The sequence below is a fragment of the Hippopotamus amphibius genome, chromosome 2, assembly GCF_030028045.1.
Source record: "Hippopotamus amphibius kiboko isolate mHipAmp2 chromosome 2, mHipAmp2.hap2, whole genome shotgun sequence".
Classification (NCBI taxonomy): domain Eukaryota; kingdom Metazoa; phylum Chordata; class Mammalia; order Artiodactyla; family Hippopotamidae; genus Hippopotamus; species Hippopotamus amphibius.
The window spans coordinates 184,420,184-184,433,369 of record NC_080187.1 but is presented as its reverse complement, the minus strand read 5'-3'; the positions used below and the strand labels follow the sequence as shown (position 1 = coordinate 184,433,369).

General features: G+C 40.5%; 1 protein-coding gene and 1 pseudogene across 2 annotated transcripts in view; one reads left to right on the top strand and one right to left on the bottom strand.

The window, feature by feature from the left end:
• DNAJC17 (DnaJ heat shock protein family (Hsp40) member C17) overlaps positions 1-13,186 on the top strand; it is a 45,473-nt gene that overhangs the window by 11,840 nt on the left and 20,447 nt on the right. Inside the window, exon 1 of one of the 2 annotated variants that reach the window (XM_057721718.1) lies at positions 1,700-2,257. The exons of the other annotated variant lie outside the window; for it this stretch is intronic. Within the exon in view, the coding sequence (XP_057577701.1) occupies positions 2,219-2,257 (39 nt within the window). The 5' untranslated portion in view covers positions 1,700-2,218. Of the gene's footprint in view, positions 1-1,699; positions 2,258-13,186 lie in introns of those variants that run through there. 2 annotated transcript variants of the gene reach the window in all.
• LOC130846670 (thymidylate synthase-like) lies at positions 7,519-9,173 on the bottom strand (annotated as a pseudogene).

Here is a 13,186-nt window from a genome sequence, read left to right as displayed (position 1 = left end):
AAAAATGCATTTGGATCAGCTCTTTGAAGACTCAAGTTTTAAATGTATTTACCAGGAAAACTACCATGGAAGCTTAACATTGACCTTTTCAGGTTATATTTTATTATTGCTTTAAGGAAAAGGCTATTTTACCTGTTTGCTAGCTAATACCTTTATTTAAATCGCTTATTTCTGTTAAACCCTAGAATGTGACACTCTGACATTGTTTCTTACAGATTTAAGAAAAGTAAGTTTTTGAGGACCGAGAGGGACTTGGAGGAGTGGCATGAAGGTGTAGAAGTTAAAGTTCCTGGCATAACAAGGAATGGGGCATTGCCTAGGGTTTGTTGAGGATGTGGCAGGAGATTAATCTAAAAAATGTGGTGTCTCTGGGTCTCTAGGCCCTAGGGTGGTTGGACTTGATTCTTTGGGCATCTGTGGGCCATTTCTGGATTTGAGGTATGCCTGACTCAGTCCACTGTCACCAATGGGAGCCTTTCCCAAAGTCTCTTACCTCCAGACTAGGCACTGAGGCCTCAAGGTTGGGCACTGCGCCTGGCTTCACTTGACAGCCGTTGTTCGTTCATTCACCAAGGGCCTGACCAGCAATGGGTGGGACCAGGAGCCAGGCCTCCAGGTCCTTTCGGTATCTCTCTGATGGTTAACTCATTCCTGGGCTTGGCTGTCTGGTTGAAGCTCTGAATTTGTGAAGTCACTTGGCTGCCTGTTAAGTCAAAAGGAACGATTCATTTGTGTTTGTAAGCTTATAAGCTATTCATTAGCATTCAAGAAAATACTTCACATTTATATGACACCAAAGTGTTTTCACATAAATTATCTCACTTTATGTGCTCTTCAAAACAAGCCTGTGAGCTATGCAAGGACTATTAGCTCCAATTTATAGATGAGAAGACTGAGACTGACAGAGTTTAATTGATTTGCCCAGCATAAGGTGGCTAGTAAATGCAGAGCGCCTGCCCAAACCCTGCGTTTTCTACTCCTCTTTCATAGCTGTTTTCCATGACCCACACCTCAGGAGCAATTAGGGCAACAAGAGATGGGTCTGCAGGCCCCAGAAAGCCTTGCGTTCCCATCTGTGACACAGATAGAGATTTGACTCTGTGAATAAAGCTGCACAACCTGGGTGAACTCGGAGGGTATTAAGCCCACCCGGACAACTTGAGCAAGTGTGTTAAAATTTGTGTTGAAACCACCAGAGTGGAGTGTTCATTTCAGCTAAGGTAGAATTCAAAATAGTCTCCATTTGCATAGTTGCTTTCCCTATTTTTGCTGTTCCTGAACTCTGTTATTTGGTTATTATTATTTTTTCTTAAATGGACTCACTTCTTTTTACTAATACAATTTTGTTTATAAAGGAACCAGTGTGTTAAGGGGGAAAAAGAATGAGATGTAGGAAGTACCAGGGCCCAGAAAGGAACAGTTCTGCGCCTGGGCAGAGAGAGCGGCTTTGGGGATAGGGACTCAGGTCTCCAGGGGCTGAGAGTGACAGCAGACTGTGGGGGAGGTGAGGGGCCTCCAGACCCAGGGTACCTGACAGATCTGAGGGGTGGGAATCTCCAACCTGAGAGAAGAAGACAGGCGAGGATTTTGGAGTCTGAGCATGATGTAAGCCTGCTTGGGGTAAGAGTGGGAGGGAGAGGCAGGGCTTGAGAGAGGAGGAGGAAGAAGAGGAGGAGGAAGAAGAGGAGGAGGAGGAGGAGGGCTGTAGACTGGGCTCCAAGTGGGTAGCTGGTTTGGGAAAATGGGCTGAGAAGGAGGGCAAGGCAAGGGTTGAGGCCCAGGAAGGGACACTGGGAGCACTAAAGGGCTCTCACCCAGAGGTGACAGCCCGAGGGGTGGGAGGACCAGAAGGGTGACCTCAGGGATGGTCTGGCCATCCAGATCTTTTAGGGCGCATAGGGGCAACATATGGGGAGAAACAGCCCAGACTCTGTGCATGGTTTCTGGTGGTTCAGGCTGCACAGGTCACTGTCCTGAGTCTGGACTGTGGGCTGTGGTTAGCAAGCTACAAGAGATGTTGATGTGAGGTCCAGGTGCCCCCAGAATCATCTTGGTACCACCAGCAGGCCCACATTTTGGGAATGTTGAAGGTGAGGATGCTGGTCTGGGGGGTGGCTGGCACCCTGCTTGCTCAGAGCCTTAGGAACAGTTCAGTTTCTTCAGGAATTTGGGGATTTCTCTGTAGTGCTGTCGCCGTATTGACCACAGGCTATGAGGGATGAAAATGGCCAACCTTTTAGGCAGAGGGGACTTCCAGGTAAGTGCTTAGAGCTCTGAGGTTAACTTCCTGCCTATGACATCAAGCAGTCACATAGCGTCTGGTGTTGTGGCTAGTGCAGGGTTGGGGAGCTGTCTACCTCCCCTAGGCTTGGGGAGAAATGACTGCCCAGGCCTAGATTACTGACTGTTCCCATTCCTGGAACTGGGTCTGTGATGGCTTCCTAGCTGATTCACCAGCATGGTTTGTTCATTCAGTACCTGTTGTTGCACAGAGTGGCCTCCCTGTGGGTCCTCTATATGTGAGTGTGACCTACGAGTCTGGCTTTTGAGAACTGTGCTTAATTACTTGTACTACTTATGTGGCTCCAAGTTTTATTATAAGAAAGGATAGCAACTTTTAAAAAAATAATAATCTCTTCTTTGTAGGGCACCTTTCTTTTAAGTTAATGATGGCTATTTTATATTTATTGGACCCCTTAGTGCCTGGCTTTTTTTGTGTGAGTCAGGAGTTTATTTCTTTTAAGAGGTGAAACTAGAGGCAGGTGGATTGTCAGAGGCCCTGCTGTGTTCCTGGTGCCAAGCCCAGTGGAGATGGCGGGAGACCCAGCTCCAACTTCCTTTCCCTGCTCTGGGCTCAGGTTGCTGTGAGTGGCCAAACCAGTTATGGAGCCCCTGGAAGGGCTGGGTGGATGGCTGCTAATTTATGACTCATTCTTCTCCTCTGTGATGTGGGCTCTGGGGGGAGAACATTTAGTTCCCACAGTGGTTCTCTTATCCGTCTGCTATAGTGATTTCTTCCCTTTTCCAGGCTTAGTTTCTCAAGAGGAAGTGTTAACAGGTAGAAGGGGAAATTATAAAATAGTGTGGGAAGATCTCCTAGGGTTGGGCAGCTCCCACTTCCTTTGCTCTTCAACAGGCCTGAAGTAATTGACATACTTGAGGCTTCCTAACTGTGTTTAGTTGAGAACAAATGAACCTTTTCCCCTTTCATTAAATAGATATTTCCAGTGTGCCTGTTGAGTTCCAGGTGCTGTCTAGTGCACTGTTCTGGGCCCTGGGGATAGGCAAAACTCCCTGCCCCCTAAAGCACATTCCCTTTATTTGAAGAACCCCTATAATTTCCTATACCTGTATGTTCTCATTTGAGGTAAAATCATAACCAGTTATCTGTTTTTCCAGACCATACCAGAAAAGAAACAGCAGATTATAAGCACTTCCAGAAAGATGCTGGTATCTGGCAGAGTCTAGTATAAGCTGACTAAGGAAGAGATAGAAAAACTACAAAAAGAATAGAATTTAAGATCGTCACCACCTAAGGAAGCATAGGGAAAGCCTGACTCTGCCCTCAGTAGCATCTGAACTTGTTGTATACTGTTCAGTAGTTTCTGTTCTGAATGATGATCCTGAGATATGGAAGATAGGTTAAACTCAAGTAGTGTCCTAGGATGGGGAAGGGGAGTAATATTTTAGAAAGACATGAGGAGAAAGACCACACTTCTGCAGATAGGAGTTTAAAGTCCTTGTGGAGCTTACATTCATCTGAGATCTCTGTCATTCTGGGGCTGGGCCTTGGAGACAGCCTGGTCCTCTGAAAAACTATAGTCTGGGCAGGAGGCATTAAGTGAGAAGCCCCTCAACTGTCACCTAGCTCCTTTCTGTGAAGTCTCAGGAAATACAAATGAATGTTTCCAAGTGCTAGGGAGACCTGGGGATTTAGGAGAAACCTATAGGTAAAGAAGGAAAACTGCAAATGTTAAGACAATTCAGTAGCCTTTGGCACCTTCCAGTGGCTGCTTCAACCCTGTCTAGGTGTCCCAGCACCTGCAGACTCGATTTCATAGAGGAGCTGCCAACCCCAATGCCTGGTATTAGATGGTCCTATCTTTCTCTCACATTATTACATGTAGGGTCCTTCTCTTTCTTTGTTCTGAAAGTTTCTCTTCCTTCCCAACTTACCATAGTTAAGAAACATACTGTTGCATCTTTTTGACCTGAATCCAGCCTCTTGAGCTGCTAATAAGGTAGAATATTTCATAATAAACAATATTGTCACAGAAGCTTTTCAAAGGCCTGCTATAGGAGAGTTATGTTTACATGATGAAAAATTCTTCAGGCACCAGTCACTCCAGGAGGGCTGGGCAAAGCTGGGAGTCCTGTTTGTAACACAAAATACCAAACTCCAGGCCAACTGGTTCAGAGTCAGAACTGGCCTTCCAGGCTAAAACCCAGCAATGGGCCTTGCCCAGGGCAGGCTTAGCAGCTAACAATAGTAATAACTAGTTAATCAGGACAGACACACTTGGGCAGTATTCTTAGGCCAGCTGGGTTTTGGTTCATGGCCACTCTGGAGGATCTCAGGCTACCTACTCGTGCCCCCTACGCTTTGAATGAGAATAGTTCAGAGCCCCTGGGGGCTAACCAAGGATAGGATTTTAGAACTGCCCCCAACAGACCTGAAACCAGCCTTGTACAGCTCAAGAATTCATTCTAGACTGACCTGGGCCCACTGTGGACCTGTGTTCATCCCAGGAGTTCCTGTCAGCTTGGCATCATCCTGGGCTGGTGGCCCAATTTACCTCCTTCCCAGGAGTGGATAAACAAGAGGTTTGGACCTTATATTGAGTGTCTGGTTTTTGTCAGGTACTTCACATGGATTATTTTCTTTAATCCTCACAATGGCCCTAGGGGATACTGCCCACACTTTATAGTTGAAGAACCTAAGGCTAAGGAAGGTTCATTAATTTGCCCAGGATTGTGCTAGTAGTATTCAGAAGATTCAAACTTTGAAAATACATGTTAGACTCTAGAACCTGCTTTCTTTCAGTGAAATTTGCTGCCTTCTAGCTTATTTTTTTTAATACATTTATTTACTTATTTGTTTATTTATTAGCTGTGCTGGGTCTTCGTTGCTGCGTGCGGGCTTTCTCGAGTTGCAGTGAGCAGGGGCTGCTTTTCATTGCAGTGCATGGGCTTAGTGCAGTGGCTTCTCTAGTTGCGGAGCATGGGCTCTAGACACATGGGCTTCAGTAGTTGTGGCACACAGGCTCAGTAGTTGTGGCACACAGGCTTAGTTGCTCCGAGGCATGTGGGATCTTCCTGGACCAGGGATTGAACCCGTGTCCCCTGCGTTGGTAGGTGGATTCTTAACCACTGAGCCACCAGGGAGGTCCCTGCCTTCTAGCTTAGAATAGTTGAAAGAAGCTAAACATCCCTGATTTTTTTGCTTTTTGGTTTTTTTAAATATAGTTGACACATAGCATTATATTAGTTTCTGGTATACAACATAATGATTCACAATATTCGATGTATATATTGTGAAATGATCACCACAATAAGTCTGATTAAATTACATCCATCACTGAGCGTAGTTACAAAATTTTTTTTCTTGTGATAACAACTTTTAAGATCTACTCTCTTAGTAGCTTTCAAATATGCAATACAGTATTAACTGTAGTTGCCATACTGTACATTATATCCCCATGGCTTATTTATTTTATAACTGGAAGTTTGTACCTTTTGACAGCCTTCACCCATTTTGCTCCCCCTTCTCCCAACTGCCCACCTCTAGCAACCACCAATCAGTTCTCTGTGTCTATGAGTTGTTTCTTGTTTGTTTATTCTTTAGATTCCACATGTAAATGAGATCATATGGTATTTGTCTTTCTGTGTCTGATTCATTTCACTCAGCATAATGCCCTCAAGGTCCATCCATTATTGTCACTAATGGCAAGATTTTCTTTTTTATGATAGAATGATATTCCATTGAGTATATCTATCCATCTGTGTGTGTGTGGGTGTGTGTGTGTAATCTGACATTATCTTTATCCATTTGTCCATCAGTAGACACTTAGGTAGCTTCCATGTGTTGGCTACTGTAAGTAATTAACATGGGAGTGCATTTTATTTTCAAGTTAGTGTTTTCATTTCTATTGGATAAATACCCAGAAGTGGAATTGCTGGATCATTTGGTAATTCTGTTTTAATATTTTAATATTTATTTATTTATTTATTTGGGCCACACTGTGTGACTTGTGGGATCTTGTTCCCTGACCAGGGATGGATCCCAGGCCCTTGGCAGTGAAAGCGTGGAGTTCTAACTACTGGACTGCCAGGGAATTGCCAGTAGTTCTACTTTTAAATTTTTTGAGGAGCCTCTATACAGTTTTTCATAGTGACTGCACCAATAGTGCACATGGGTTCCCTTTTCTCCACATCCTCACCAACACTTATTTCTTGTCTTTTTGATCATAGCTATTCTAACAGGTATAAGATAGTATCTTGTTGTGGTTTTGATTTGCATTTGCCTGAGGTTAGTGGTTTTGAACACCTTTTCATGGACCTGTTATCCATCTGTATATCTTCTTTGGAAAAATTTCTGTTCAGATCCTCTGCCCATTTATGAATCAGATTGGTTTTTTTGTTATTGTTTGTTTGTGGGTTGTTTTTTTGGTTTTGCTATTGAATTGTATGAGTTTGCTATGAATTGTATGAATTCTTTATATATGTTGGCTATTAACCCCTTATCAGATATATGATTTGCAAATATTTTCTCCCATTCCATAGTTAGCCTTTTCATTTTGTTGATGGTTTCCTTTGCTGTGCAGAAGCGTTTTAGTTTGATGTAATCCCACTTGTTTATTTTTTGCTTGTTGCTTTTGCTCTCCAATCATTACATTAAGCTTACTCCTTATGCTTTCTTCTTAGAGTTTTATGATTTCAGGTCTTACATTCAAGTCTTTAATCCATTTTGAGTTAATTTCTGTGTATGGTGTAAGACTGTGATCCAGTTTCCTTCTTTTGCATGTGGCTGTCCAGTTTCCCCAACACCATTTACTTTTTTATTTTTTTAAAAAAACATGAATGCAGAACATTTATTATAGCAAGATATAAAACAAATACAACTTTAACTGTTCATAACCACACTAGGCATTATCATGACTGATGGTGTTATCCAGCTTGCCCAAATTTGGGGGAATATATATATAATTCTTGAAATTCACTGACCATTTTCATAAAAACATTATGAAGTTTGAATTAGGAGTATGTAAATTTTCTCTTTCCTGTAGTTATTCACAATCTCTGCATTTACATACATCTTCAGTGAGTTACCCAAACTCAAGGCCTTTGATTACTAAGAGAACCAGCACAGTTCTATTTGCCAGTGGCAACATCCTTAAAAGTTAATGAATGATAACTGATAGATCACCAACAGGTTTTAACCTAGTTCCTTCTCCTTTAGAGCAAAATTAACTTTTACATGGGTGTAAATATCCTTCAAACAACTCCTTTAAAAGCATTCTACACAGCCATTTCCATTTTAATAGTTGGGTGAGGATTGTAGCCTTCAATCTGAAAGTCTTCAGCCTTGAAGTCATCCATCTTCTCAACTTTTTGAAGGATTTTGAGCTTGGGGAAAGGCCTTGGTTCTCGCTGAAGCTGAATTTTCAATGGCTCGATGTGATTCAGGTAAACGTGTGTATCTCCCAAAGTGTGTACAAAGTCACCTGGCTTCAGGCCTGTGATGTGTGCGATCACGTAGATGAGCAGGGTGTAGCTGGCGATGTTGAGGGCACACCCCCAGGCCCATGTCTCCCAACCTCTGGTACAGCTGGCAGGACAGCTCACTGTTCACCATGTAGAACCGGCAAAGGGCTTGGCATGGGGGAAGGGCCACGAGAGGGAGATCTTTTGGATTCCAAGCGCACGTGATGATTCTTCTGTCGTCAGGGTTGGTTTTGATTGTGTCGATCACTTTTTGCAGTTGATCTACTCCTTGACCTGGATAATCTGAATCCATATCTTTGTATTCAGCCCCAGAATGCCTCCACTGAAAGCCATAAACTGGGCCTAAATCCCCTTCTGCTCTGGTGGAAAATTCCAAGCTGTCCAAGATGTCTCGGGACCCATTGATATCCCACATTTTCACTCCCTTGGAAGACAGCTCCTTAGCATTTGTGGATCCCTTGATAAACCACAGCAACTCCTCCAAAACACCCTTCCAGAAAACTCGTTTTGTTGTCAGCAGAGGAAATTCATCCCTGAGGCTGCAGCGTGCCTGCATGCCGAACACCGACAGGGTGCCGGTGCCGGTGTGGTCATCCTTATGGAAGCCACAGGGGAGGATGTGCTTGACCTGTCCCAGGTACTACAGCTCCCCGTGCGGTGGTGGCAGCTGCAGCTTAGCGCCCGCTTCTGCGCGGCAGGGGGCTATTTTTTATATTTTAAAATTTTATTGGGGAAAATTTTTTATTGGAATATAGTTGATTTACAATGTTGTGTTAGTTTCAGCAAAGTGAGTCAGTTATATGTATACATATATTCATTCTTTTTCAGATTCTTTACCCATATAGGTTATTAGAGAATACTGAGTAGAGTTCCCTGTGCTATACAGTAAGTCCTTGTTGGTTATCTATTTTATATACAGTAATGTGTGTATGCTAATCCCAAGCTCCTAATTTATCCCTCCCCCCCCCAACACCATTTATTGAAGAGACTATTTCCCCATTGCATCATCTTGGCTCCTTTGTGCTTTCCCCTTGCATAGTCTTGGCTCCTTTGTTGTAAATTAATTGACCATATATGTGTGGGTTTATTTCTGGGCTCTCTATTCTGTTCCATTGATTGAGATGTCTGTTTTTATGCTGATACCATACAGTTTTGATTACTGTAGCTTTGTAATATAGTTTGAAGCCAGGATGTGTGATGCCTCTAGCTTTGTTCTTCTTTCTCAAGATAGCTTTGCCTATTTGGGGGTTTTTTTTGGTTCCATAAAAATTTTAGGATTTTTAAAATAATTTTCTGTGAAAATGCCATTGAAATTTTGATAGGGATTGCATTGTATCCATAGATTGCTTTGGGTAGTAAAGACATTTTAACAATATTAATTCTTCCAAACCACGAGCATGGAATATCTTTCCTCTTATTTGGTCTTCTTTAACTTCTTTAATCGACATCTTAGAGTTTTCAGTGTACAGGTCTTTCACCTCCTTGGCTAAATTTATTTCTAGATATTTTATTCTTTTTGATGAAATTGTAAATGGGATTGTTTTCTTAATTTCTCTTTTTGATAATTCATTATTAGTGCATAGAAATGCAACAACTTTTGTGTATTGGTGTTGTGTCCTGCAACTTTACTGAATTCTTTTATTCTAACAGGTTATTTTGTTTTGTTTTGTTTTGGTGGGCTTTTTAGGGTTTTCTGTATATAATATGTCATCTGCAAATAATGACAGTTTTACTTCTTCCTTTTTGATTTGGATTCCTTTTAATTCTTTTCTTTGCCTAATTGCTCTGGCTAGGACTTCCAATACTACGTTGAATAAAAGTGGAGAGAGTAGACATCCTTGCCTTGTTCCTGATTCTTAGAGGAAAAGCTTTCAGCTTTTTCAGTGAAGTATGATATTAGCCGTGGATGTGTCATATATGGCCTTTATTAAGTTGAAGTACATTCCCTCTATACCCACTTTGTTGAGAGTTTTTAATCATAAATGAATGTTGAATTTTGTCAAATGCCCTTTCTGCATATATGGAGATGATTATAAGATGTTTATCTTTCATTTTGTTAATATGGTGTATCACATTAATTGATTTGTGGATGTTGAACCATCCTTGCATCCCTAGAATAAATCCCACTTGATCATGGTGTATGATCCTTTAATGTACAGTAAGCTGCCTACAGATGAATGAGTTCAGTTCCAAGAGCAGATTCCTAAGTCCGATTTGTTCGTAAGTCCAACAAAGTTAGCCTAGGTACCCAACTAACACAATCAGCTATAAAGTACTGTCCTGTAATAGGTTTATAATACTTTTCACACAAATAATACATAAAAAACAAATGCAAAAAATAAAGAAAACATTTTTAATCTTTTTTTTAACTTTTTATTTTTTAATTTTTTACAATAAACTGCATATATTTAGAGTGTAAAATTTGTTATCCCAGTCTCCCAATTCGTTCCCCCCCCAACCCTCCCCGCTTTCCCCACTTGGTGTGCATATGTTTGTTCTCTACATCTGTGTCTCTATTTCTGCCTTGCAAACTGGTTAATTTGTACCATTTTTCTATAGTCCACATGTATGTGTTAATATAAAATATTTGTTTTTCTCTTTCTGACTCACTTCACTCTGTATGACAGTCTCTAGGTCCATCCATGTCTCTAAAAATGTCCCAGTTTCATTGCTTTTTACAGCTGAGTAATATTCCATTGTATGTATGTACCACATCTTCTTTATCCATTCATCTATTGATGAACATTTAGGTTGCTTCCATGTCCTAGCTATTGTAAATAGTGCTGCAGCAAACATTGGAGTGCATGTGTCTTTTTGAATTATGGTGTTCTCTGGGTATATGCCCAGTAGTGGGATTGCTGGGTCATATGGTAGTTCTATTTTTAGTTTTGCAAGGAACCTCCATACTGTTTTCCATAGTGGCTGTATCAATTTACATTCCCACCAGCAATGCAAGGGCGTTCCCTTTTCTCCACACCCTCTCCAGCATTTACTGTTTGTAGATTTTCTGATGATGCCCATTCTAAGCTGTGTGAGGTGATACTTCATTGTCATTTTGATTTGCATTTCTCTAATAATTAGTGATGTTGAGCAGCTTTTCATGTGCCTCTTGGCCATCCGTATGTCTTCTTTGGAGAAATACCTATTTAGGTCTTCTGCCCATTTTTTGATTGCGTTGTTTGTTTTTTTGATATTGAGCTAGATGAACTGTTTATATATTTTGGAGATTAATCCTTTGTCTGTTGATTCATTTGCAAATATTTTTTCCCACTCTGGGGGTTGTCTTTTCATCTTGCTTATAGTTTCCTTTGCTGTGCAGCAGCTTTGAAGTTTCATTAGGTCCCACTTATTTATTTTTGTTTTTATTTCCATTACTCTAGGGGGTGGATCAAAAAAGATCTTGCTGTTATTTACATCGAAGAGTGTTCTTCCTATGTTTTCCTCTAGGAGTTTTATAGTGTCTGGCCTTACATTTAAGTCTTTTATCCATTTTGAGTTTATTTTTGTGTATGGTGTTGGGAAGTGTTCTAATTTCATTCTTTTACATGTAGCTGTCCAGTTTTCCCAGCACCACTTATTGAAGGGGCTGCCTTTTCTCCATTGTATGTCCTTGCCTCCTTTGTCATAGATTAGTTGACTGTAGTTTATCTTTGGGCTTTCTATCCTGTTCCATTGATCTATATTTCTGTTTTTGTGCCAGTACCATACTGTCTTGATCACTGTAGCCTTGTAGTATAGCCTGAAGTCAGGAAGCCTGATTCCACCAACTCCATCTTTCCTTCTCAAGATTTCTTTGGCTATTCGGGGTCTTTTGTGTTTCCATACAAATTGTAAAATTTCTTGTTCTAGTTCTGTGAAAAATGCCATTGGTAATTTGATCGGGATTGCATTGAATCTGTAAATTGCTTTCGGTAATATAGCCATTTTCACAATGTTGATTCTTCCAATCCAAGAACATGGTATGTTCCGCCATCTGTTTGTGTATTCTTTGATTTCTTTCATTAGTATCTTATAGTTTTCTGAGTACAGGTCTTTTACCTCCTTGGTTAGGTTTATTCCTAGGTATTTTATTCTTTTTGTTGCAGTGGTGAATGGGATTGTTTCCTTAATTTCTCTTTCTGATCTTTCATTGTTGGTGTATAGAAATGCAAGAGATTTCTGTGTGTTAATTTTGTATCCTGCAACTTTACTAAATTCATTATTAGCTCGAGTAGTTTTCTGGTGGCATCTTTAGGATTTTCTGTGTATAGTATCATGTCATCTGCGAACAGTGACAGTTTTACTTCTTTTCCAATTTGGATTCCTTTTATTTCTTTTTCTTCTCTGATTGCTGTGGCAAGGACTTCCAAAACTATATTGAATAGTAGTGGCAAGAGTGGACATCCTTGTCTTGTTCCTGATCTTAGAGGGAATACTTTCAGTTTTTTCCCATTGAGAATGATGTTTGCTGTGGGTTTGTCATATATGGCCTTTATTATGTTGAGGTAGGTTCCCTCTATGCCCACCTTCTGGAGAGTTTTTATCATAAATGGATGTTGAATTTTGTCAAAAGCTTTTTCTGCATCTATTGAGATGATTATGTGGTTTTTATCCTTCAGTTTGTTAATATGGTGTATCACATTGATTGATTTGCATATATCGAAGAATCCTTGCATTCCAGGGATAAACCCCACTTGATCATGGTGTATGATCCTTTGAATGTGTTGTTGGATTCTTTTGGCTAGTATTTTGTTGAGGATTTTTGCATCTAAATTCATCAGTGATATTGGTCTGTAGTTTTCTTTTTTTGTAGTATCTTTGTCTGGTTTTGATATCAGGGTGATGGTGGCTTCATAAAATGAGTTTGGGAGTGTTCCTTCCTCTGCAATGTTTTGGAAGAGTTTGAGAAGGATGGGTGTTAGCTCTTCTCTAAATGTTTGATAAAATGTACCTGTGAATCCATCTGGTCCTGGACTTTTGTTTGTTGGGAGATTTTTAATCACAGTTTCAATTTCATTGCTTGTGATTGGTCTGTTCATATTTTCTCTGTCTTCCTGATTCAGTCTTGGAAGGTTATACTTTTCTAAGACTCTGTCCATTTCATCCAGGTTGTCCATTTTATTGGCATATAGTTGCTTGTAGTAATCTCTTATGGTGCTTTTTATTTCTTCAGTGTCCATTGTAACTTCTCCTGTTTCATTTCTAATTTTATTGATTTGAGTCCTCTCCCTCTTTTTCTTGATGAGTCTTGTTAGAGGTTTATCAATTTTATTTATCTTCTTCAAGAACCAGCTTTTAGTTTTATTGATTTTTGCTATTGTTTTCTTTGTCTCTATTTCATTTATTTCTGCTCTGATCTTTATGATTTCTCTCTGTCTACTCACTTTGGGTTTTGTTTGCTCTTCTTTCTCTAGTTTCTTTAGGTGTAAGGTGAGATTGTTTATTTGGGATGTTTCTTGTTTCTTGAGGTAGGATTGTATCG